This window comes from Macadamia integrifolia, chromosome 8 (genome assembly GCF_013358625.1).
Source record: "Macadamia integrifolia cultivar HAES 741 chromosome 8, SCU_Mint_v3, whole genome shotgun sequence".
In the NCBI taxonomy this organism is placed as follows: Eukaryota; Viridiplantae; Streptophyta; class Magnoliopsida; order Proteales; family Proteaceae; genus Macadamia; species Macadamia integrifolia.
Window position 1 is genome coordinate 18782265 of NC_056564.1, and position 27449 is coordinate 18809713.

At 38.6% G+C, this 27449-nt stretch overlaps 2 protein-coding genes across 15 annotated transcripts; both read right to left on the bottom strand.

Annotated features, from left to right (window-relative positions):
• Positions 1–7639: 7639 nt before the first annotated feature.
• On the bottom strand, positions 7640–21829 carry LOC122086583. Of its 14 annotated transcripts, none has more exons than XM_042655502.1 (15): positions 21693–21829; positions 21391–21454; positions 20058–20143; positions 19447–19967; positions 19310–19376; positions 18886–19223; positions 18734–18797; positions 18302–18648; positions 17207–17663; positions 17007–17107; positions 16805–16848; positions 11364–11559; positions 10404–10548; positions 8515–8639; positions 7640–7983 (listed from the first exon to the last, which is right to left on the bottom strand). In XM_042655502.1, the coding sequence occupies exons 3-15, from the start codon at positions 20113–20115 to the stop codon at positions 7774–7776; spliced, it is 2673 nt and encodes an 890-aa protein (XP_042511436.1). In that variant the 5' UTR covers positions 20116–20143; positions 21391–21454; positions 21693–21829; the 3' UTR covers positions 7640–7773. The 14 variants fall into 14 exon arrangements, 12 of the variants coding, with proteins under 12 accessions (XP_042511436.1, XP_042511431.1, XP_042511434.1 ...); XM_042655497.1 differs by having other exon boundaries at positions 20058–20205; XM_042655500.1 differs by lacking the exon at positions 21391–21454 and having other exon boundaries at positions 20058–20205; positions 21693–21806.
• Positions 21830–22918: 1089 nt separating this feature from the next.
• On the bottom strand, positions 22919–26299 carry LOC122085680 (pentatricopeptide repeat-containing protein At2g03880, mitochondrial). The gene has a single exon (XM_042654183.1). It carries the CDS (start codon positions 26091–26093, stop codon positions 23649–23651), a length of 2445 nt encoding a protein of 814 aa, XP_042510117.1. The 5' UTR covers positions 26094–26299; the 3' UTR covers positions 22919–23648.
• Between the last annotated feature and the right edge of the window lie 1150 nt (positions 26300–27449).

The window sequence follows — 27449 nt, forward strand, 5'->3', positions numbered from 1 at the left end:
CTCCCTCTGTATGTTAAATCCCTAGTATTAGTATTAATGTTTAAGTTAATTTGTATTCTCTCTCTCTCTCTCTCTCTCATCTGTGCTGTGCCTGTACTCTGTCCTATACGAGTGAAGACTGGAAACGAGTCACGAGTCTTCTAAGTGTACGAAGGTGGCGGTGGCGGTGGCGGTGGCGGGTGGTATAGTTAATTGTGATGGTCGTGGGGGGGGGGGGGGGGGGTGTCTCAGCGTCTGGTGATGCCGTAATAAATGCTTACTGGTGACGAAGGTTGTACAGTAATGAATGAGGAGTGAGGAGAGGTTAAGTCCATTCGGCCGTGGCCCACCTCTGATATATATTGACTGTGGACACAGTTCTGCTCCGTTTCTTCAGCCGAAGAGTAGCGACTACGCCTACTACTTACATACGGGGACTCGTAGATTCTTAGTAGAAGAAATAGAGGAGAAGAAACGGATGGAAACGGCGGAAGGGAAGAGACGAACCGTGGACGTGGTTAGTGGGACGTTAAGTTCTCCAGACGTGTCAGGGTCTCAGGCATGCTGCTGATACGACGAGGTCCATGATAAGAATATGAGGGAGACTAGTCTCAATGTGTTATCTCTTCCCTTAATTGGGGTATTCAAATCAAACCCCCCACAACGGTAGAACCCCACGAGTCCATGTGATTGATGATGAAGATGATGGGTCCCATTCACTTCTGGTTTCCAACAGAGTCAACCTGCTTCTGACGGTCAGACCATGGAATCCTATAAATAAATAAATAAATGCGTTACCATTAGGGGTAGGGGTACGTGGCTTATGAAAACGTACTTAACGTGGTTCAGACTGTTACTAAGATTTTTGAAAAGGGTTGCATATATTGTAGTAACCGAAGTGGTTGTAACTTGTAAGCTTCCGTAGGCCAACTCATACAAGGGTGGCCGGGGTGTGAAGGGAGTGTGATGGGATAGCATGGTTCAATGGATCGGATCAGTATCGGCCCTGTCCGATTTCAATTCTTGGCTGATAATATACTGCTGGATGAAAAAGGTGATAATGTAAAGTCAAAGACCTGGGCTTTTATTGATGATTAAGGGTATTTCTGTCCAATAAAGGATGGTTTGAATCGAGATCAGATTGGTATTGACATTATTTGATTCCAGTATTTGATGAATTAAACTTCATTCACTTTGATTTGATTAAGATTGATGGTTTATAACCTAAAACTGATATCAAACTGAACCAAATAAAATTTCAATTTCCGAAATAAATTAAATTTCATGCAACTATGATCCAAAGTCCTATATGCCACTCCCCACACTCCTTCACCACCCCCCTTAAAAAAATGTTTTAGGTCTATTTACTTGAAGGGCAAAAGAACTCGGTCGGCCTGGCACAAGATGCACCAAACGTGCAGGCCAATGTAAAGATATACGGGAGCATCTTCAGTGCACACAAGGGAGGGCCAATGCGGTCTTCTTGTATCCGCACCAATTTGGGCGTTTCCTGTGCCAGATTGGCAGTGTTCTTCTTGCCTTACTTAAAATTTTAAAAAATAAGAATGCTCCATTCACTATGAGGAGAGAAATCTCTTTTTCCATGAGTTTCAGTACTTTGATGGAATTTCTGGAGCAACACCAAGGGTATTTTGAATATCTACCATATCATATAGAGGAGAGATTATAATTTATAAGATTCCATCAGTGGTTTTCTTTCCATCCACATGGGGGAAAAAAATATCTCCCCTAAAATATACAAATCTTAGAGAAACTTTAACTTATCAATGAAACCTATATACATGGGTCATGAAGATATGTTTTCTCCTTTATTGCTTATTATTATTTGCATAAAAAATTTCTTATTGAAGCAGGTATTGAACATGTGAGAACTTCATCACTGCCCAAATTTTATTGGCATATCAATGTTTACTTTTATTTCAGTCTTCTAACATCCAATCCAACAAGATTTCCCACATGGATTCTTTATGTTCAAAAAACTAGAAATGGCAAGAGATTGTTATCCAACACCAGTATGTGGGACCAATGAGATTGCGTGAGGGGCATCAATATACAAATAATTTTTTTTTTCACGAGGTATAAGACAGCAATTTTGCTTCCTCCTATGTCAAGGCATATGAATCATGAGACTAGGCATTCCCCTTTTTCCCAACTAGAAAAGACAAGAGATTGTTGCTTGATTGTGTGGCACATGCATCAGTGCGGGAGGCATTGAAAACATGTGCAGGGACATAAACATTTTTATATCCTAGAGTTGGGAAAGTAATTTCACACGCTTCTGTGTTTGGTTGTTGTGCAATCTTGGTTGGACAAAGTTTAATTTTCTTTACTAATGCTGGAGAAAAAAAGTGGTTGGATGAGACTCTTGGAATGGTGCCAAGTGTCGATGGACATTTAGACTTCGTACAATAGAAGGAATAATTAATACTACCCTAATTGCTAGATTTTCTCTACCGACGCTGAAGACAAATTAGGGGTAGAAGCAAATAACAACACTCTAATTTCTCTTGGCCCATGGTGAAGAAAATTGAAGGGTAGAAATTAATTAATGACACTCTAATAGTTAGGTTCCCTATGTGGACGGTAAAGAGAAAAATAAGGGATAGAAAGAATAATTAACGAAAAAAAAAAAGCTCTCAGACATAGGGTAGCGGGAAATGACTGCCCCATCCCATGAAACCATAGTTAGCAAATTCGGATTCGGGAATTATTCAGGTAGAGAATTATTCGGAATAATTCGATTGATTAATTTAAGGATTCGGTCAAAAAAGCGATAAAAAAAGCTTATTTGGTTTTGGTTTTGTTTTTGTTTTTGTTTTTTTTGTTTTTTGTTTTTTGTTTTTTTTTTTTGGTTTTTTTTTTTTTAAATACTGTTTAAGTGGACCGAATAATTCGGTTTAATCCAGTTCGGTCCGAATTATTCACGTTTTATATTCACTTTTGAAAAAAATGCAAATTTTACCGAATTTTATTTTTAATTCGGATTCGATCAGAACTTTTGATTAAATTCAGAAAAATTCGGTTCGACTGAATAATTCCCGAATTATTCGACCGAATTAATAACTAGGCATGAAACGACTTATTGTCACCCCTATTGATATTTATGTGTGCACTTCTATTGAAACCCATGTTGGCGTAAGGACCACGCTCTTAGAGAGAAAACTCTCTCGAAGGTCCTTCATTAAATATGTTGTTGTTTTGGTTTAGAGACAAATTTTGAAGGAAGAAACTCAACAATTTGAATTAGTGAAGACATAAGAACATGCATCGATCTACTACTTTGATTCAAACATCTCTCTCTCTCTCTCTCTCTCTCTCTCTCTCTCTGTGACACACACATGAGAAGGTGAGAAGGATAGTGTACGTGATCGTTACAGGTTATGGCTATGCTGGTGGGTTATGGGCAAGGGTTGCAATAAAGTCAATACAGCCAACCATCATTGAAATTAAGAATGATATAGCCCCACTCCACGCTTGGTGGGTTGGCCCTTGCTTGGAGGCCATTCTGGATGATCTAAGTCGGTCAGGAACTCTTAAGGCCCCTTGTGAACAGCTTCCATGCTTCCTCACGTGTCATGTTGCTCTTCTTCAAGTCTTTTATAACTTCTCTCACATGGCTGAGTGTGGGATCTATCAACTATATATCCTACCTCTTTGAACTGGAGATGAGACCTCATCCACCCCACCCTACCCTATAGAAGTTTTAAAAGCTTCTTCATGTGTATTCAGAATCAGACTTTTGGATCATAGAGATGAAGAAACTGAAAATATGGTGTGAAATGAAAACTAGGCTTAGAATTATAAGAGTAGACTTCTTTCATCCAGGAATATTTAATGCATTTAATGAAGTGAAGAAGTTGCTAAAAGATGCCTTTGTGCATGTAATGAGAGAAGGATTTGGTGGGTAAGACCCTAAGAAGCTTAAAATGGCTTCTGTTTTTTTTTTTTTTTCCTTTTTTTTTTAGTTTCAGTTTTCAATATATGCATGGGAAGGGACCAAACCTTTGGGGCTTATTAATATCCACATCACCAACCGTTCTTGACCCTCAATGACTTTGGTTTCCCTTTGGGATTTCGGTGTGTTCATAGTATGGACCAGCAACTGCAATTGTCACTTGTTGGGGATACAATGTCTTGTATTCCATCCTTTGCTTTAGTGGGTTGATTCTCAAGGGGTTTTAAAGGGTTGATATTTCAGCAAATTACCTATATAGGATGTCACTATATATTTGTAGTAATGATTTTTTCTCTATAATCAATCTAAGAGAGGTGTGAGGAGAATCGAAAAATGTCAAAACAGACCCTTAAAACAATGTAGAAAACTAATAGAAATCATATATAACAGTCATACACAAATATTTACATGATTAGGTTATATGGGTATTTCGGTAAATTTTTTATATGAGGATTGCTATAAATTTGTAGCTATAAGTAACTTGAAAGAGGTGTGAGGATGAGCCATTGTAAGCTTATAACCCTATTCTCTATTAATAGTGAATTAGGATCTCATTTGATGGCCTCTTGACAATTCTTTGGAATAAGCCTACTTTTGCAAGTAATAGAATATAAAACATCGTACAGCCCCAACAAACAGCGATAACCTTATTTTCCATTGATAATGAGGTAAATATCATCGCATTATGAACGTAGATATGCAATCTTGTCAAACCACAGAAATCTTTATATTTACATTATGTAATTATTTGTATGCGATTTTTATTTTCTTCTACATCATTTTAGGTTCTCGTTTTTCCACATCCCTTCGCCTCAAGGAAGGAAGAAAACAAAAAGTCAAGTTGCAAGTGAGTCTCTGACTGGAATAACGTAATCACAGAAAACAAAAAGAGAGAAGAAAGAGAAAGATTTTTATTCCGAGTTCTAAGAACCAGTTTATCCCTTCGAACTGAATACATGACATGTGAATCCATTAATTGAGTTAAAAAGTCTCAACTGCTGATGTTGAACTGTCAATCTCTTTTCTTTCCAACTGATAGAAAAGACTATTCTTTTCTTATTTTGGGAATCTCTTTTCTTTCTTAGTGAGAGAGAACGGAACAAATATGTGGTAGTTCGTATGACCATCCATTTAATCACTAAGAATTGGGATTGAATTAGTAAAAGCTAATTGATAGAAAATGACTTTAGGTTGGCAAAGATGATAATGACTTCAGAGAGCCCACCAAGACAAAGGCATCCAAAAGTTTGACCTTTGAGCAAAACCCAGTTGTCTCATAAGCTTCAATTCCTTTGACCTCTTAAAAGATTTGCAATTCCAAAGGCTTTCAAGTTGGGGTCTCAATTATTTCCCATCTTAGGGTCTCTGTCTCACTTCCTAGTTTTCACTGTTTCATATTTGGACTTCAAACATAAACAACCAAAAGAGAATGAACTATATTTTTATGTCCACACATTCTAGAGACTGGAGAATATAATAAACGACCCATGCAAATCTCCACTTGGCTTTGAAATTAACTGTTGGAGAGAAGAAAAAAAAAATTCTTTCATTGTCTCAAGGTTCATATAAACAGTTTCCCTAGTTCTTTGCAGGAAGACTGAACTGAATCCGGATTGATTTCTTCTACTAATTAGTCTTCATTATTGAATTCACGCCTTGTGTCGATTTGTCTATTGAGCCCTGAAATTAGTGTTGTATGGACCACTAGGAATTGATGATAAGAGGAAAGTTACATATTTCTCCAATTGAAGAGAGAACGTCTTCATCCATCACTTTTGGTTGTTGGATGGAACTCCTAACATATCGAAAATGGCATTTCAAACCTTTGTTTAGTAGGGAATAGGGAGTAAAAATTAGCTCCAAGTAATTGTTGGGGGGAGGGGGGGTTACTATGTCTTGTATTCCGTCACATGGATTTGTGGGTTTATTCCGAAAGGTCATTGGATTTGAAGTCTCCAGGCTCGAAGGAATTGGCGCAGTTTGCATGTTATTTTCATTATTGGGGCCTCGATGAATTGGGTGGGATCCATGTGGGGGTTTTGGGTGCTAGCCCTGAGGAAAATTTTTAGGGTTTTTTGGGTATTTCACTAAAGTGTACCTAGACAATGTTTCTATGAATTGTAGCAAGTGTATTCTCTATAATTTCATAGAGGCCTGAGGATACGAGCACCTATAACCCTATTCTACAATGATAGATAAGCTCATAAGCATACCTTATCTCAAAGTGAATGTAAGCAATCATACCAAACCTGTAAATCCTTGCACTCTATGATTATTTGTTTGTAATTTCCATTTGTTTTCTACATTGTTTTAAGTTTTTATTTCTACAGTTGTGGGATCCTCAACACACATTCACCAAACAAACAACTCAATTTTTTCCCAATTGAATGAGATCAGCTACATGGATCCGGAAGAGGGTAAAATAGCAATAGAAATAGAAGAAAGAGATAGCAATATCTCAAGGCTATCCCACCTAAATGGGGTCAGCTTACACGGATCTTTGCCCTCCAAACAACTCTATTTGAGGTCATACTAGAGTCATTTTAGGCATCAACACCCATTTACCCATAGCATAAAAAAAATAAAAATTTGAGCACTTTCATATACATTCCTCACATATTATTTCATTTCTATAGTACTTTTTCCACACTTTCGTATGAACTCCATGTAGAGCTTGGGCTGAATATCAAAGAAAAGGTCCACTTCAGCTCCAGCATTGGCGATGTCCATGATTTTGTATTGCACATCATGTCAACAATGGCTCTTTTTCTGTGACTTCTAGCTCCGAAAGGTACATCTCTTCAGCTCTTTTGGATGAATGTTATCAAGGAGTGTCTCTCTGAGGATGTTATGGAATGGGTTTTGCCTCATGTTTTACTATTTTGAGAAGAATTCAAAGTCTTATTCCTTTTGTTGAGAACGACCCGAATATTCCCCAAAATTGCTCAATAATTGAATGCAATAACTAGTGAAAGGCTTTAAAGGTTGTTTTATCTCGGAGGTCCAATCACAAAAACCCTAATTGCACCATAGGTGACAACTATAATCTTCAAGAAAGTGACCTATGGTGCAACTCAGCCCCATCTTCAATCTTATTATATTTATATATGGAAGGCTTTAAAGATTGTTCTCGGATAAACCTCTATAACACTAGAGACGCTTTCATCAAATGACTTGATTGCTACATTCAAGCTTGCTTCTGAAAAAATGTCAAAAATGAGAAGATTTTGTAAAGGCTAACATTTCTATATCCTGGCATGTGACCCATTCTGTTTCGTCTGAAACTTTGACATTTGAGCTAAGGACCTGAGGCTCTATCTACCCACAAAATTTCAGCCATGTGGCAGAACTAGGTGCCCAACCAAATAGAAAAATAGAAGAGCCATTCCATAGGAGACCCAGGTTATAACTCGAAAGCAATTCTTATGGTCATATACATAAGATTTATGACATGTCCAGAATTTTTGTACTCCTATCTTCTAATAGATTTTTGGTTCACATGACCGATTGCAGCAAATAATCATGCAGGAGATCTTGGTTTATTATTAGGAATCTTATGTCTTTATTGGATAACGGGTAGCTTTGAATTTCGGGATTTGTTGAAATAATAATCATACAACATAACAGATATGATAATTATCTCAAAGAACAAAATGATTCACTGCAATTGTGTTGGAATGTACATGCAAGAAAGAACACAACTTCAATAGGCAAAATTTTAGATTTTTAACATTTGGTCAGTTACAAAGTACACCAAAGAAATTTATAATTAATGAATATCCCTACAAGTGTTCTAGTGGAGACAACGTAAGTTGTATTCAGTTAACAAAATTAGTTAGTACACTACAAGTCATACTCACCCTTTCCCCCATCTTCGGGGTAAGAAAATCTGCGCCTCTATATTGACTCCACCTACAGAAATCATCTTCACTGTCAAGAATCGTCACAGTATCACGAACTTCAGGAACCTTGAGTTCAGGATTGTTTTCTACTTGTTCTACTTTCTCGTCTGATTTTTCTACTTCTTCCTGAGAACATGGGTGATAGCCAACATTCGGCAAGAATATAGGAACCGGTTAGAAGATTAGGAAAATGATCAAGTTACAGAATGACAGGATATTAACTGCACAAGAGGCAGGTATAATTATGAGGCAATAATTAAACTTATCCTTCAGGTTCCTCTATCACACGCTTGAAGCAAAAGCAAGGAATCCTGACCACATTAAGGAATGAACCAGTCCCAGGAGATTTGTATCTAAGCCTAACATAAAAGGTAAGCTACAGAAATGTGAATCTGACAACACGGTTAAGAACATACTTTCCTTTAGTGGACTCTTCCCTACATACTTTTCAATTGTTGAAAAGAATTATGAATCTGACAAGACGGTTAAGAACATGAGCTTGAATGACATTTCAACAAGACCTAGCCATTTGATAGTCTAAGAGAACAGATAGCATGCCTCAAGAGTAGTGGAAACCCCATGAGATGATAAAAATGACCAATAATAGCTATCCCACTGCTTAACAGAAAAAAAAAAAAGGTTTAGGTTAATACATACATTTTCTTCACAAGTCACTTCTTCCTCATCTGTCATAGCAACTGAGGCCACATCTCCATCAGAATTCCTCTCTGCCTGAGCAGCAGCTTGTAATCGTTGAATCACTATTTCAAAATGGGAATGATCTGCGAAGAAACGGACTCGATAAATCATGCTTTACAAATATATTAATATATTAATTCACCATAAAGTTGCCAAAGTTAGATCTCCAATGGAAAATTATGAGTCTTCTTAGACTTGATGCTTCATCTGGGATCCCAACAGTCGAAGCATTTCCTTTCCAATATTTCTATTGGGGTTTCCCTCATTCCCTTTATCGAGCATAATCATCTAACCTATATACTTGAGGCTCATATAATCTAATATTCACATCTTTGGCAACATAAGTAGATGATGCATTAAAAGGTTTACCCAGTTTGATATATTTAGTAACTGAATCATGCTATACCTAATTCACTTGGAAGTTAGAAGTAGTAATGGAAGGATCATATAACAAGATCAGTAAGAAGCTTGATAAAACCACAGGTCGCTATGGGCTACCTTAATTAATAGAAACACAAATAATGGGGTTAGTGGCAGTTTCTAACTCAGTAATCAGCTAGCTTCAAGATTGCTCTGGTGTTCCTTGGAGGTAGTTAAAAGGAAGGCTAGATCTCTATCTTATAAAGGGAACTTCTCTTCCTGTTGGAGACTCCAGTCACCTAACTCCGTAGCTGACGAGCTGACCGGGGCTGAATGGACCTTTGTACCTGGGACGGTACCTTGGTGACTAGTCTTTTGTGGATCCTTTCTTTGTAGCTTCAGCCTAATCTTGTTTTTTTGTTGTACACTATGATTTTTACTCATACCCATTGTTGCAATAAAATGAATCTTTTATCTATTTAAGAGAGAAAGAAATCCATCAAAATCTATTATTATGAAATGACCATCTTTTAATCTTCTGAAACTTTAAACTCTTATAAAAACTTACAGTGTTTGTCCCAGCCAGAAATTTGATCAGTAACATGGGCATAGGGGTCACCTATCACATGAACCCTCTGCATCTGTCCATGTTTGCCGCATGGCATCAGAGTGTGACCTTGTAATGATACTAGATGTCAAGTACAGCTGCCTTGTGTAATTTTTCCCATATCGAAGTGGGTCTGTTTTGTCCATGCAGATATCTGAATAATAGTTCCTCCCTGCCTTAGCCACAGAAGGATACCAAGAAAAAGATACACAAAAAACGAAAAAGAAACAACTGAGGGAATGCCCAATTCATATATGACATTGTAGCTTCCTTTTCTAGCTCTTTCCCAAGTTTTTACCCCTTCATTTCCCTTTTCAACCAGTGAAGTCTTTTTCAATTCTTAGTTTTGAAATATTGTTCTAGCTTGAACTTATAGAGAGGATCCAGTGAAGTGCTGTCACAGGTGACCCAAGTACATGGCGAAGCCAGGCAAGTGTATTGCACCTAGCCCCAAACAGATTCTTTCTTTTCCTTTTTTCTTTTGTTTTGCAACTCTTGCTCACTCTCTCGCCAGAGCTTCCTATGGGATGCTCTGTTCAAACAAACAGAACTGTCTAAGATGATATTACGTGATTGTATTGCAAGGGTAAGATGATATCACATACTAAATTCCTAATTTTATTAAGTAATGGGTAGTAATCTGTCCAAGGAAGTACCTTATTCCTATCTTCTAAAATTAACTACTGCTATGCACCTTGTACTTTTCACCTTTGACAACACTTATCTAGTGACCACAAATTATGTACAATCCAGCTTCTACTAATCAGGAAAATTATGTACAATCAAGATTCTACTTGTTAGATTAACCATCAGAAAGCACCAGGAAAAATTTAAGTAGAATGAAGAAAAAGACCAATTAAGGCATCAAGTACTACGGCACCTTTAGAACGATTAGTTAAGGCATCAGAAAGCCTCAAAGGATGTTGACGTTCTTCTTTCTTATATTTCAATTTCACTTGATGACGTGTGCGACCTGGAAATAATTGTTGTATCATTGCAAAATCTGTGCCGAATTGCCTAATAGCCTGAAACACAAAGAGTATGAGCGTGAACAATTCAATTAAAGTTGGTAAATACATATACAAAGACATAATTTAGCAGCATATATGATTAAAGGGGTTCAATACTGAACTAATCATTATAATTTATTGAAACATCTCCAAAGCTGATGAACTTATTTGGCCATTACAATATGAAGGGCATGGGGTACCCATATGAGCCCGCTTAGAAAGGGAAAACACCTACACCATGACAAGAAAGCTCAGTAGAAATTGCAAAATGTCTTAAGTCCACAGGTGTAACTGGACCAAAGTACATGGAGGGCAATGTAAATTTCCCAAATCTTAATGCTGCAGAGACAAATTTACTGCCCATGATTATACTAATGGGAGAGTTCAAACATTCATGGCAACACAAATTTTCAATTGAATATATGAAGGTTCTCAAAACTAGAATATACTTTTAAAAGACCATGTGATTATTATATGGTTTTATTTGCATTAACTTGCCAACAGAAAGTACTTTTCAAGGAATTTTTGCAATAAATATCAGGTCTACATTTGGGAACTACATTTTTTCTTTATAAACAAAAAAATTATCAAATAAATAAGAGAGGATGCACATGGTATGCCTATTTGGGCGCTACATACTTTCTTGTAAAGAGGGTGAGCTGAATGCATACTGAAATATAGAATTTATTTACGTATCTATGGTTGATCGGGTCAAATAGAAAAACATTGAATTTTTTTTTTTTTTTTGATACCCTCAGTTTACAATTGTTTTAAGAAAATCAAATTACTATTAGATTAAAATATTTATACCAATTTACTGATAAGATTACCCCATAGAACAGCTCTGTGTCCTGTTTCGACCATGTTTCAGAAGGTGTCCTGTCCATGAAGGAATGGTAATTCAATTTAGAGGAACTTCGTTGAACATGCTGAGTTGCTTGGTCATCGGCTGAGTTTAGATCTTGCGTTGATGCAAAGGAGTCATCTTCATTATATGAGGCATCGTAAGGAGCAGAATTATCAGCACTGCATAATATAAAATAGTCAAATAAAAACATGAGTATGAAAGTGAAACTAATAAATTTCCACTGAAATTAAGGACCAAATCAACCCATCTCACATGCAATCTATTCCTTCGAGTCTTTTTAAAAGGGTTAACACCCCCCCCCCAAAAAAAAAGTCATTTTAAATTAGTATCAATATCTTTAATACTGAAATTTGTTACCATGTTGAGAACAATGCCTTCAAATTAATGGCTTAAGGGGCATGATGTGTAGACACCCCATTTTTTCCATGATGTAGATAAGTCACTTACTGGGCTTATTTTATTGCAAATAAGCCTCGGGTTGGGTTATGTATGTGTTGGGCCTTTGATCTCATGGGTTTTCTTTATAATGGGCCTAAAATATGGGTAGAAAGTAGGAAAACGGGATTTAATTCATTAGTTTAGTTAGAGTCATGTTTTGAGTATATTTCCTTTGTTATTTTAGTTTGAGTCAGTTTAGGTTTCACTATTAGTGAATGACTAGTTAGTTATCTACTCCATGTTGGAGTTCTAGTCTAGTCCTATTATGAATCCAAATCCCACTATACCCATTCTTTTATTATCTTTCATCCTTCTCAACCCTCCATCTTATTTTTTCTTCTAGTTTTCCATTGCTATTTTATGTTCTTAATTATTGTTGCTGTGAGATTTCCAAGAGAGTTTTCAGATATGTCAAGCCCTATTAAATCAAAATCGACTAGCAAAGGAATTCCAGTTTTAAAGTCCAATCGATCTCCAATATCTCCTCCATCTGAAGTCTGATCTGCCTGGTCTGCTAGGGGTTGTTCCACATCATTAGCAGATCAATCGATCCATCTTGGAAGAACCATTCAAGGCCACCAGCTGCTGTCCCTGCAGAATTCTAACAAATTCTCTCTCCCAGGTCTGATTTTCAAGAAAGTGAATATCTCATCAACCGACCGTCAAAAGTCCTTCAAATTTTTAGGTTTTTGTACCCTTCTTAGGGACTACCTATGCCCAAGAGTGCAGCTCAATTGGAGCCCTACAGACCTAGCCGCACCTCTCTCTGTCCAACCATATTGCAAATCTTTATCTCTCCTATCGGGTTGGGTTTTGGGCTCGTTTTGCTTCTGTATTGATATTGTACCCTTGGGAGTTTATTTGATGGTCTTATTCCCTTGTTTCCTGGGCCTATTTGTCTTGTTTGGGGTTTATAAATTGTGGGGGTTAGTTTCTTGTAATCTACTCCTACATTAAGTGCTCAATTGATACAGATAAGTCACTTAATGAGCTTATTTTATTGCAAATAAGCCTTGGGTTGGGTTATATATGTGTTGAGCCTTTGATCTCATGGTTTTTCTTTGTAATGGGCCTAAAATATGGGTAGAAAGTAGGAAAACGGGATTTAATTCATTAGCTTAGTTAGTCCTGTTTTGAGTCTATTTCCTTTGTTATTTCAGTTTAACTCAGTTTCGGTTTCTCTATTAGTGAATGACTAGTTAGTTATTTACTCCATGTAGAACTTCTAGTCCTACTACATGTTGGACTTCTAGTCTATTCCTATTATGAGTCCAAGTCCCACTAGGAGCGTCTAGTCCTATTTGGAAACTAGCTCCTAGTTATGTTAGGATTGCTATTTTGCCCTCTTTAAATAGAGGAGCTTATGTAATCAATTCTCAAATTTGAATGAATGAATTATAGAGTGATTACTTTTTAGTTAAAAGTTGTTATGAGAGGTGAGATGCCTAAACCTTTGAGGGGTGTGATACCCAAAACCTGAGGGGTGAGATACACATTCATTTATTATCTTTCATCCTTCTCAACCCTCCACCTTGTTTTTTCTTCTAGGTTTCCATTACTATTTTATGTCTTAATTATTGTTGCTGTGAGATTTCCAAGAGAGTTTTTAGATATGTCAAGTCCTATTAAATCATAATTGACCAACAAAGGAATTCCAGTTTTAAAGTCCAATCGATCTCCAATATCTCCTCCATCTGAAGTCTGATCTGCCTGGTCTTGCTAGGGCTGTTCCACATCATTAGCGGATCAATCGATCCATCTTGGAAGAACCATTCAAGGCCACCATTTACTGTCCCTGTAAAATTCTAACAAATTCTCTCTCCTAGGTTTGATTTTCAAGAAAATGAATATCACAGCAACTGACCGTCGGAAGTCCTTCAAATTTTTAGGTTTTTGTACCCTTCCTAGGGACTACCTACGCCCAAGATTGCAGCTCAATTGGAGCCCTACAGACTTGGTGGCACCTCTCTTTGTCCAGCCATATTGCAAGTCTTTCTCTCCCCTATCGGGTTGGGTTTTGGGCTGGTTTTGCTCTAGTATTGGTATTGTACCCTTGGGGTTTATTTGATGGTCTTATTCCCTTATTTCTTGGTCCTATTTGTCTTGTTTGGGGTTTATAAATTGTGGGGGTTAGTTTCTTGTAATCTACTCCTGCATTAAGTGGTATCAGGTTAGTTTCTTGTAATCTACTCTTGCATTAGTCCACCTGGGGGATGCACAGAACGATGATGAAATTCAATCTTGAAATGGTGTATGGGGCCTAATTTTAAGAGGAAAGGCTACATGATGTGGAATTCAGATCCTCTCCAGCCAAGGGTGTGGCTAGAGAGGGACCAGCCAGACACAACAGGAGAGAAAATGAAACCCCCTGTTTCTCTCTTGTTTTGTGTCTGGCTGGTCCCCTCGCCAGCCACCCCCCGACTGGAGAGGATCTGAATCCCATGATGTGTGGACATCCCATTTTGTCCACTTGGGGGATGCACGGAACGATGATGAAATTCAATCTTGGAATGGTGTGTCAATGTGTGGGGCCTAATTTTAATCGGAAAGGCCTCCCTGATCTTAAACCTAACAACTTGGTACCTAATGCAAGATCGAATCACAAGTGATCCAATCCCAGGTAGGATCTTTAGTAAATTCAATAAGAATCAGATAGTATGAACAAAACAAAAATAAGAGGACGAAGGGAAGACTGGGGTAGGGGAATAAGTTGTGTCGAGCATCTCACTCTTCCCTAGGGCATCTCACTAAAGTTGTCTCTCACAGCACTGCATCTCTCAGTTCTCCAATACAAAGCTTTCTCTTTTGTCATTTAATCAAATTCGTGTTCAATGTTGTAGCCCCTTACAAACTTATATAGAAGACTCAAAATTGACTCAAACACTAAAAAGGAAAGGCCTAACCCAATCCTTAACTAATTGAGACACCTAAACTGACTAGAAAACTGAAATAACAAAGAAGATAGACTCAAAACAAGACTCTAACTAAACTAATGAATTAGATCCCGTTTTCCTACTTTCTACCCATATTTTAGGCCCATTAAAGTGGTCCATTACAAAGAAAACCCATGGGATCAAAGGCCCAACACATACATAACCCAACCTAAGGCTTATTTACTATAAAATAAACCTATTAAGTGCCTTATCTACATCAATACCCCTCCCACCAAGTGACTTCAGAAGACTGCAACAGAAGGACCAAATAGCCTCTGGCAAGGTTTGACCAACTAAACAACCTTGGAACTGGCCGAAACTTTACAAGTATGTGTTTTTTGACATTAAGAACCCCATGCTAAAAGATGGGACAAGAACGTTGCATTTGCCCCATTGTTTTATACAAATTATTTTTGGGTGGATCCCAAACCCAATAGCATTTTTCTATAAGGATTTCAACCAAAACAACAACTGATCCTTATTCCATCAGATAATACTGAGAATTATCTTTCCAACGACACCAAATTGTTTTACCACTGGATTAAAAGATGGATGTTATGAATTTTCTAGAGTTTTGTGAACCTGTTTTGCCAAACCACTCAAACCCCAGGCAAACCCAACCAGGTCCAGCTTGGCCCAGCCTAGGGGAGGACCATTTTTTGCCCAAAAACACATTTTGGCCTGACCCTTCGTGCCTTGGTGGCCCCCACTCCAGCCCAGGTGGCTCCAATGCCCTAAGCCCAGTAGGAGCTGCCAAAAGCAGTCTAGGAGCCTCCAAACTGGTTCCCTTCAAGTGTGAATGGGGCTTGTGGTTTTTAGCCACCATAATATCCCCTAATCTGGTTTTGCCTAAATTAAATGCTAATTTCAGACCCTAGGATCACTATCCAACCCATCCTAAGGTCAAAATCACCCCATAACCTTTCCTTGTAAGTGGCTACCATTTAGGTAATTTAATCCCAACCTTTGAAAGCCAAAACCTTATGGGAATGGCCACTACGATTTCCCTTTTCCCATTATGTGGCTATCAAATATTCACCCCTCCCCTTCAAGTTGGTGTATATTCACCTTACCATTGCCATAAGATTTCATTTAACCATTAACTGACATAGCTAAACCCTAGATCTAACGGTAGGGGAGGATGACTACCAACCTTCCCACCTTTTTGGCTAAGCAATCTCGCCATTATCTACCTTCCTAAGTGGGAGTGGGTTGATCTTGACCATACAACGCATTGAACCCTTGATCCTACAGTGGAGATTACAGACTACAATTGAGATCCTCTTTCGATCTTGAGGCAATCAAATCTTTCCTTGGGAAGGAGTTGCCACATTGGGCGGTTAATCCTAGACTTTGTATCCAATGGTCGTGGTTGATACCTACCATTGCCATAATTCGAGAAGGGGGGGCCTCAACTCTATACATAGAGGCCTCCCCCCATTCCAAGAGATTGTTTTGTGGTAGAGACCATTTCTTGGCTAAGAGGTTCACTTTGAGGGACACTTGAGAGAGAGAGGTTGTGCCAACGCCACGAGATTTGGGCATCCCCCAACCCTCTAACCTGCACACTGAAGTTATAACTCCCCTCTATCCATAGTTCTAAATCTTGGAAATTTCAACAGAAATCAAGCAAGTTTCAATGGTTTCGACCCACCCCGAGCTGACCCAGTTTCAAAAATTTCACCCCTAATTTCTGTAAATTTCAGAAATTTTTCTAGAAATAGACCAGAAAAAATACCTGGTTTCGGCCAAGGTCGTAACCCGAGATTAGAACCATGCTTCTATCCTTCCTCTTTACATTACTTTTATGCCATTTGATTAGTGACTGGGTAAGTCTTGGATCAAACGAACCATGGTTTGGATAACCAAGTCTTGAGATCATAAAAGTTTATAATACCTCTTCCAAGGCCAACCATAGGTTAAAAAAACACAAAAGTTTGTAGCACCATATGAAAGCATAGACCATAAATAATAAAGCCACGAGCTATTGAACATGAAAGTTCATCCAACAGCAAATATTTGTGAAGATTACCTTCTATTGGGAAAGGACTTTTTTGATGCTGCTGCTTCTTTATTCTGCAAGAAAAGAGTGGGAAATGTTGGGAGAAAAAGCAATGACGTTGGAACTAGCAAATCCAAGCTCATGTCCATAAAAAAATGGTCTACCAGTAGAAGATTGCATACTTAAGAATGCTGTAAGAAATCTCATAAAGAAATGGGAGATGAATATGAACCAATAACTTCTCCTTTGCCTCTGCAAGCAGGATAAGATCTCTAATCATCAGCTTTTGAGGGTTGATTTCATCCTCGGGCGTTTCAAGCAAAACTTTATCCACTAAAAGCAGTGGGCCATAAAATATGTAAATATTTCTCATATGACCAAATCTGTATAGCATAAAGTCAAACTAACTCAATAAACAGAAATTGACGGTACCAAGTCTTCTCTTTCGTTTAGTAGAATGAGAGAACCTCTTTTCAACTTTTTTCTCTGATGGATCCTGTCCTTCAGATGCCTTTTTATGCTTTTGAACTGGTCCATCATTTTCAGGTGCATGTTTCTTCATTTTTCTTGGTGCCCTCCTTTTCCGGGGCGTGTTCTTCACTCTATATTCGTCATCACCACCCTCTTCATCTTCTTCCATGTTAGAACAATTAGAAGCCTCCTCATGAACATTCTCACTTTCACCAATCCCATTCACTCTCTCATCAGCGGGAACACAAACAGCTATCCTCTTTCTAAGTCTCCTCGATGACATACTAGCTTCGTTCTCATCAACAGCTGTAGATGCAGGTCTTTGATCCTGGCCCCTCTGAGAAGGTTGCTCAAAATTCTGAGAATCGCCCTCTTTCACTGCTCCTTCCAATACTGTTGATTGTTTCTTTTTCCTAATCTGAGAAACCCAAGTAATGAGAGAGAGGGATACAATCAGATTAATTTTAGGCAGCTGGGCTCAATCATAAATAAAGGTCATATAGAGAGTAGGAAAATTTTATAGGACATCATACGACAAGCAATGATGTATGCTGCAGAATGTTGGGCAGTTAAGAAGCATCATATAGATAAACTCAGTATAGTGGAGATGAGGATGTTGAGATGGATGTGTGGCAAACTAGGAAGGATAAAGTAAGGAATGATCATATTAGAGCTGATTTGATAAGACTACAAGAGAATCGTTTGAGGTAGAATGGCCATGTTCAATGGAGAATTTTGGATGCTCCAATACATGGTAGTGATTTGATTCAGATTTAAGGAACTAAAAGAGCCAAGGGCAAACCTAAAATGACCCTTGGAGAAGTGGTGAAGAAAGGCATGCATAGCTTAGGCCTTGTATCATGTATGATCTCGAATAGAGCTGATTGGAGGGCAAGCATCCATGTGCCGACCCCATTTAGTTGGGATAAGGCTCATTTGGGGATGTTGTTGATACAATTAGATTAATAAGAAAAAATATGAATGCCTAATCCAAGAAAAAAGAACAAGATAATTATTGAACGAAAATGCATGATTGACAAAGATATTGAGAAATACCCCTCTTCTTGATGTTCCACCAGAAGCTTGTAAATCCATCACTTTTTCAGATGTTGCAACATCTGAGTGAGATGCCTCAACAAGGTTTCTGGGCCCTTCAGTCACCAGAAGTTCAGGGGGACGATCTGAAGGGGTAGTATCAGAGAAACTCATGGTTGAGAAATCAAGAGAGCAATCAGGATGAAAGGTAGGAACTGAACTCTCATCCAAGTAGATTTGAGGAGTCAATTGAGCATCTCCAGGACAAGAAATGGACTCCATGGCATCAGGAAAACTTAGCGAAGTGATGGGCCTTTCATTCTCATCTTGAGCCTTGCTCATGGAGCAGAAAGTTCCCTTATGCTTAACTGCAAACATGAATTTAATTTACAACTGAAAACAGAAAATATTTAGTTCAAAGAAAAATCCAGTCGGTTGTCTTTTGCAATTCACCAGGAGCAATGGTGGCTTCAGAAATAACATCAAAAGTTTCCAACCCATGAATTGCCTCTGCTTCCTGAAAGCAAACAAAACCTCAAACATGATAATCCAAGAAGGTGCCAGGAGGGAGGGGGAATAAGGAGCACAAGAATGCAAATATTTACCTCTATTGCAGACCTTAGACTATCTATCTGCATATGCCTGCTGCTATCACAAGCTGCAGCTTCACTGCTGTTTACTGGCTCATGGGGCAAAATAGATTCAGCAGGAACACCAATTGCATTGGCATTATTACATTGCAGGAAGGTAGAAGAGTTGACAGAAGAATCTCGACTACAATGTTCTACCTCTGAGTCCTGATGGCTGGAAGAATAAAAGATTTGGTCCCTAAGAGAAACATTCGAGTCCACAGCATTACTTGTAATAGGATGAGATATTATTAGCTTGTTTCCTGGCTGAGAACTCACTTCACTGTTACACTGGAAGTTATTTTCAGTACCAACTGCCAATAAAACACATAATTGCCCAGTGAGGTGAAGAAAGAAGCGAATAAAATCTTCCAGCAGGTGAGGAAAGTACATAACGCACCAGTTGAAGTGTTGGCTTGAAAAAGAATGTTGTCAAGAGATTCGAGCCCCAAAAAAATGTCGCCAGCCTGAAAGCAATGAAACTTAATGAAATAATTCAAGCATATGAGAAACAAATTACAACAAAATTAACTATACCTCTACTCCCAACATTCCAAAACCAGAATGAATGCTCATATTGCTGTTGGAGATTGCAGCTTCTGAAAAGCGAGCATTCGTGGAGCCTGCATTCTTTTTTCTTATGGTGACTTCGGATACAGAGCCCCCAGTTTCAAACCTTCTGTCACCATCAGACAGTTGAACTCCAGAATGGGAAGTCTCTGTTTTGTTGGCCAGCACTTCAGCTCCAATAAGTTTAGAATAAGGATCTTCTACCGCTCTAACACACTGCCTTATGATAGAGGTATTTACAGAGAAAGATGATACATGAATCGAATCAATTGATCCACTCTGTCCTGGATCCACGGGAGAAAGAGATTTTACAGAATCTTGAAGGTTGGCGGCCGGTGTTATGGAATTTATAGCTGTAGCATCATGACCGGAGGTTGTTTTGACAGACTTTCCCTCCGTAGCACAAGAGAGACAGGTGGGTAGTGTGTTTGGTGTTTCTTTTTTGGGCCGTGCTTTGGACTTTGGCTGGAACTTGCCCCCAGCCCTGGCTGCCAATAAGATGTATCATCATACACTCAACCACAAGATAATAAGAGCTAGAAAACAATGATTGCATGTAATAAACAAAATATTCTTACCATTACATCTGGCATGCTCAGGAATAATATCAGCAAAAGGATCCAAATCAAAGACCATGACCTCCTTAAAGGATTTAGTTTTCTCTCTGATCAAGAACAATATGCCTCGAAACCAATAAGGCTCTGAAATTTTCTTAAATAAGAGTAACTGCACAAGCAATGGCAGGAAAGAAAAGAAAAGGATGGTATTCAGATTATCAAAGGATTTACATCTGCAGTCATGTTTCAGAAAATTCAAACAAAGTATGTGTTTGGCAGAGTTTTTTGGGCAAAAAAAAAAAGCAGTTTACAAACTGTTGTTGTTTGGTGACGCATTTTAAAAAACAGTAAATATAGCAAAAAAGTTTTCCAACAAGATGGGTGTTTGTAATTTACATTAAAATTTTCTGTTTTTCTTTTCATTTCTTATTCTACCTCGCCCTTGTCCCCCCCACCCCCCAAAAAAAGGACTGGGAGATGAATGATGGACGTGTGATGTCTACTAGGCAAATTTTCTAAATCCTAATCTTTGCATCTGGAGTCCATTTCGTTTTCCCTTCTACTTCCCCTTCTAATCAGGTCCATCTCATTCACTGTTCAATGCAGGGGAAAATGACAGAAGATTAGTTGGGTAGAAACATCACAATTGCTCCAAAATTGAGTCTCTCCTAATCGAAGACAACGAACAAACAATAACTTATGAACATCATACTTTTAACAAAACAATACAAAATAATCATATAGAGCCAAATGGGGTGAATGACAACTTAGAACCCATATCTCAGAATGACACTGAATAAAATTTGAAACCGCATTTCTTTTGCAGGGATTGTGAGAGCTGCAAAAGGTTGAGATTATAGAGTTTTGATCAATGTAACCATATTTTGAACTAAACAAGTCCAAGTGTTCATATCTTTGGTTGGAAGTTCCAGATGTATCAAATCAGCTTAAAAACAGAACAAAATTAATGCTTAAAAATGGGATTGGAAAAACCTCAAATTCATATAGTCTATGCTTACGCAAAACCATTCTAAACTGATAAAGCAATACATAGAATTCTTAAGTTAAACGTTTAACATGAGGAAGAAAAAAAAAGAGGGAAAATTTTAACGGTTATAGGACAAGGCAAATGCAACAACCGAAGCATATGCAACAAGGCGCACTCCTGTGAAAATTACAGAAGAAACGCCACCGTCTAATCTGGTTCATGTAAAAAAAAAAAATGCAGATATAACCGAAGTCACTGGTGGTGAACAAACATTACTGGCTCCAAGGATTTCTGAAAGATTTCGAAAGAAATATATCATGCCGTTTAGAGAGAGAGAGAGAGAGAGAGAGAGAGAGAGAACCATACCACAAAACCTAAAGCCCGGATTCTGCTTTCCCTAAACCCTAAAGCCACCCGCACGATGCTTTCCCTGAAACCGGAATGGAGGAGTCGATTGAAAGATAACTAGGGAATTTCAGGTCGCAGCCTCGCAGGGTGGTATTTATTTCTTACTTTGATATTAGCAGGGTCGAAAGACTCGAAAATAGAAAGCCGGGAGCGAGATTTTGGAAATTGGAAGTGGGATTTGTAAAAGATTACTAAAATTACCTTATTACCCTTCTTGTTGAGCAAAACACCCTCTCAAAATTAAGGGAAAAGAACGTTACCTTATCGTGGCTCCGATTTTCTATCTTTCAATGGTCGTGGTGCAACTGTGTTGAACGGCGTGGGTTTCAGAGAGGGATTAGGGAAGAAATTGAGGGGAGGGGTTGGGAGCAAGGTTTGAGAATTCGATATTGCAAATTGGATTGATCAAGATTCAAGGCATATATTGATTCGGATCGTCCTGGATCGAACAAAGAAACCCTTGGTTTTACTTTTACAACCAGATTTTTTACCATTTCACCCTTGTCCGTACCAATCCACCAATAATACTACATGGCCAATAAAAACAATAATAACGAACTTAGCTTTATCCCAACTTAATGGGGTCAGCTACGTAAATCCATAAAAAAAGACAATAAAGTATCAGGAAAAAAAAAAAGTCCACAAAGAGTGGGGGAAGGGAGAAATGAAAGGATGAAAGATGAGAGTAAGAGGAAAAGAAGCACAACCCACACAAGTCAGAATAAGCTCAATTACATGGGTCAGCTAGAAGGATTCTTGGCCTCCAATAGGCTCTATACAGGGTCATACTTGTGACAAGACTGAGATTATGCATATCATTCCTCACCACTTCGTCTATTAGGAGTGAAACAAGGTGGAGTTGACCCGGTTTCTTAAAACCCTAACCTAACCCTAGGTCCTCAAAATTCAACCCCAGCCCAACCCAACCTTGTCGAGTTCATGTTTAGGCCCAATCCGGCCCTAATTGACCCTGTCAAGGTCAGGCTGGGTTGGATTAGGTTGACTTTGGCTTCTATGATGATTGGATTAACCTTGATTGATATGTTTTCTCCATTCATGTCTCATATATTAAAAAATTATAGAAAAATGAAATACTTATAAGAGCCCTAATTTCTATCATAAAAATGCATGGTTAAATTTCGGGTCATGTTGGGTCAGATTGGGTCGGGTTGAAGCCTCAACCCTAACCCATCCTTAGGGTAAAAAAAATTGGCCCAAGCCCTATTCGGGCTCAGGGTGGGTTCGGGTTGTTAGGAACTCAGGACCAAACTTTCACCCCTATCACTTATGATCATTTTAGGCTTCCTCTTAACTCTCTTACCCTCCTTCAATTTGAATAAAATCATTCATCCTTACAGGGCATCCTCAAGCGCCGCTAGCTATTAAGCTTTGACAAAAACATGAACAGTAATTTGATTAAACAGGTCTAGATATTTCAGACTTGTCTGACTGAACTAAACCGCTTTTGACATTTAATGCTTCAAGATTTTGCCAGTCACCATGGGCCGATAGTAGTCATCTCAGGAAGACCAGAATACAATGCCTTCACACATACATCAGAAATAACTCGTACTAGGTTGACACTAATCAGACCTGCCGTCTTATAATAGGCAATTTCAGTTCCTTGGCACCTATTTCTATCTTACCTGAAATCAAGTAGTCCAGCTTGAATGGATACTTCACGCCAATCAGGCAGTGATTCACATTAAGCATTTCTTCCAAGGTTCCTTCTACAATAAAAAGCTCACTAATGTTTTCGACCGGCAGAGGATGCAGGGAGAAGGTAATCATTGAACTATGGTTTTAAAACTTTTGATATATGAATTAACTGAAACCATTGGGAGTCAAAATCTTCAACATCTGAAGATTCAAACATTGGAATCCCTAAGAAGACACTGAGTCTTCTCTGTTCTCATATCCATAGCTTGCAGCAGATTCAAGAACCCTCAGAAAATGGGGAAGATATTGAGGCAGAGGGGGGGCATTGTCTTTCAGAGCATTTTTTCTGGATTTCTTGGCATTGTCTTCAAACAGACCTTCATCTTCATCTCCTGACATTTCAGCTCCGTAAACATATTTAACCAAGTTGTTAACCATCTTTTCTCTCTCGAGTTTTTTTTAGATTCTCAATAGCCTGATCGAGAGTTAGATTGTTATCCCTATCTTCAAGAATCTCGGCTTTAAGAGAGCACATTAAAAGATGCAAGTGCGATGATCTACCAATAATCTTTACAAGAGCATGTTCCCTCACTGAAATGATGAAAACAATTTGGATCCCTTAAGATAATATGCCGTTCAAAAACTTTCGATATGAATTTCATAGCAGTGTGACAATCCCCACACACACGGAGATTCTTGAAAATCCTAATAGGCACTCCAGGAAGCATGCCAAGGAGCCCAAAAGCAACAGCCAACTTCTCGCTATGATAAGCAAGACCAAGCTCCTTACCCTCTTCATCCATGTCATGGAGCACACAATCCATGTCTGGCACATACCCAGCTTTCTTAATTGAGATCATGATCTCATTGAGCTTGGCATATATTTCTGACATCATTTGGTGGCTTCTATCTTCAGCCATAAATGTGTGTATTCTGCTGTTCATCTCAATCCAACTACATCCAGGCTCCTTAGTAATACCTTTTGACTTCATCAGTCTGCGCACATTTGCAGCATCATCCCATCTACCAGCTGCTGAATAAATATTAGATAAAAGAACATATGGCACTGCGTTGGAGGGTTCCAATTCAAATAGGTTCCTTGCCGCTCCCTCAGCCAACTCCAAGTTCCCATGGATCCTACATGCAGCTAGCACTGCCTTCCATATAGTTGCATCAGGTTTAACTGTCATTTGATTCAGCAATTCCTTCACTTCATCTATCTTCCCAGATCTCCCAAGAAGATCAATTATACAAGCATAGTGTTCAGGACCAGGTGCAATACCATGGACCATATCCATGGACTGGAAGTAGCGGCAACCGTCATCAACAAGACCTGCATGGCTGCAAGCGAACAGCAAGCCAATGAAAGTAACAAAGTCAGGGCTTGTGCCAGTCGTGATCATATTCTCATAAAGTAGAAGGGAGTCTTTTCCCCTACCATTCTTAGCAAGGCCAACAATCAAAGCAGTCCAAGAGACCACGTCCCGGATTGACATGTAGTCAAATACTCGATAAGCATCCTCTATACACCCGCATTTGGCATACATAGTTACCAGTGAATTCTCTACAGATAATGATGATTGAAAGCCATATCTAACAAAGTTGGCATGTACTTGTCTCCCAATCGCTAGAACTGTTAGTTCAGCACAGGCACTCAAAATGCTGGCAATGACAAATTGGTCCGGATCAATGCCTGCAATTCTCATATCACAGAATAACATCAGTGCTTCTTCATGGGACCCATGGTGTGTGTATCCAGTGATCAGTGAAGTCCATGACACCACATCCTGCTCAGGCATTTTATTGAAAACTCTGGCAGCCCAATCTAAACTTCCTTGTTTTGCATACATGTCTACAAGAGCATTGCTCACGTGTCTGTAACATTCAAAACCAGTTTTCACAATCGAGCAATGAACAGACCGAGCATTTTGTATATCCATAATGGAGGCAAACGAATTTAGAACAGATGGATAAGTGAAATCATCCATCTTCATATTTTTCAAGTGCATCATCTTAAACAAGGAAAGTGCTTCTTCTTCCAACCCTAGCCTCACACAGCCAACAATCAAAGAATTCCAAGAAACAATGTCTTCAACCTCCATAGCCTCCAATACCCTCCGTGCACTATTCAAGTCCCTACATTTTGCATACATATCAACTAATGCACTCTCAACAAATATATTTGCCCCAAAACCACTCTGAATTATGCAACCATGCACCTGCATTCCAAATCCAAGGGCCAGAGCTGCTGCACAACTAGTTAAGACACTGGGAAAGGTGAACTGATTTGACCCAACGCCTTCCAACCTCATGCCACGGAAACATTGCATTGCTTTAATCGGGTCCCCATTCTGAGAGTATCCAGTGACCATGGCAGTCCACAACACATGATTATTTTTGTCAGGCATGGTCCTGAATAAATACTCTGCCTCCAAAACTTGCTTGCACTTAGCATACATGTCCACAAGTCCTGTAACAACAAAAACATTTGTATCAAATTGAGTTTTGATAGCATAAGCATGGATTTGTTTCCCTCTTCGGAGTGCCACAGCAATGGAGCAGGCACGAAGAACACTGCCCAATGTGTATTGGTTGGGCTTGAGTCCTTCCAATTGCATTTCCCAAAACAACTCAAGCGCTTCCTTCCCACATCCCAAACGAGAATACCCAGAGATAAGGGAAGACCATGCAATAGAACTCCGATATGGGGTCTCATCAAAAAGCTGACGAGCTTCAGTTAGTCGTCCTGATCTGGCATACGCAGCAATCATGGTATTCCAAGTGAACTCATCCCGCTCTGGCATTTCATCAAACAGATGACGGGCTTCAACGACTCGTCCAGATTTTGATAAACCATCCAAATGTCTATTCCCAGCAACAATGGAGAATATGGGTACCCCATTATTTACTGAGGAGTGGATTTGTTGGATGAATTCTCTTTGGTTGCGCTGCTGACATATCTTAATAGAGAACTGCAATGGTCGCCAATTCAATTTGTTCATAAGCTCCCACCAACCCACCCTTCTCTTTTCTTCAGAACCCGACTGTTTCCAGAAATTGGGTGAGGACTAATGGTTTCGATCAGTGCAGAAGATTAGTTGGGAGGAAACATCCCAATTGCTGTCCCCGCCCCCTCTCTCTCACTCCTTTTTTTTATCTCGTCCCTGCCCCCTCTCCATTTCTCTATCAAGTTTTGGTTTCACACACGAAGCTTGTGAATTCTTAACTTAGGAGAGAGCCTATCTATTTCTTTTAAGGATAATTTGGGGATTTCAAGTCTCCTTTCATTCATCATACGCAAGTTATTTAAGCATTACAAATCATTTGCGACCACTACTCATAGGCTGTGTTTGGTAGGCAATAAAAGAAAGAAAAAAACGTATACATTTTATACTTTTTTTCTTTGGATGAAGAATTTTTCTTTGCACTTAGTATTTCTTCACTCAATAGATGATTCTTCTTGGGAATTATAAAGTTTTCTTTTGTTCTCTCAAAATTTTTTTTACCAAAAACACACGAAAACATGAGAAAATATGAAAAAATAATAAGATAACAAATAATGATTACACAATGATTTCCTATGTGTCTATCTCTCTCTTAAAATTCAAATTTTTTTGAATTTTTTTCTTTTTTTTTTCTTTTCTTCTCTTGGTAACCAAACATACATAATCTTTTTATTTTCTTACCATTTCATTTCTTTTATTCTCTTGGCTACCAAACATAGCCTTAATTACTCACTTCTTCCATAGTATGAGACTCGCCTGGGCAACCCGAATAAAAAAGAAAACACACACTCACACAATGAATACTACATGGTTCGATCCCACGACCTCCTCCCTTTGAGGGAGGCTCCATAAACTGAAACTACCACTACTAGGCATAATATTGTATTAATAATTACTTCCAATGTATACCCATCCGTGGGTTGCTCCAATGATTAAGGCGAACTGGAGATCGTGTGGATAGACGTTGTGCATCTACGATTTAAGTAGAGACCGTGACGGTGGGTTGTTGTGCTAGCCTTTCTGTGTATTAATTAAGATTCTCATAAACTGGGCTAGATACCTTGGTTAACAAAAAAATTACTTACAATGTATAACTACTATCCATATATAAACAATCCCTAATCATTTGGTATTCAGCCACAGAGATTGTTCCCATGCAAGAGAGATGATAATCTATTAAACGATAATCATGCACGTAAAACAATTTTTTTTTAATTTTGTTGTTTGAAGAAAAATAATGTATTTTTATTTTTCAATATGTAAAATTTTGTAATCTATTGTATGTCTTTCTTAGGCAACCTTCATTTATCCCCCTCCCCCTCCCCTGTCCCTGCCTCCGCCTCCACCTCCGCC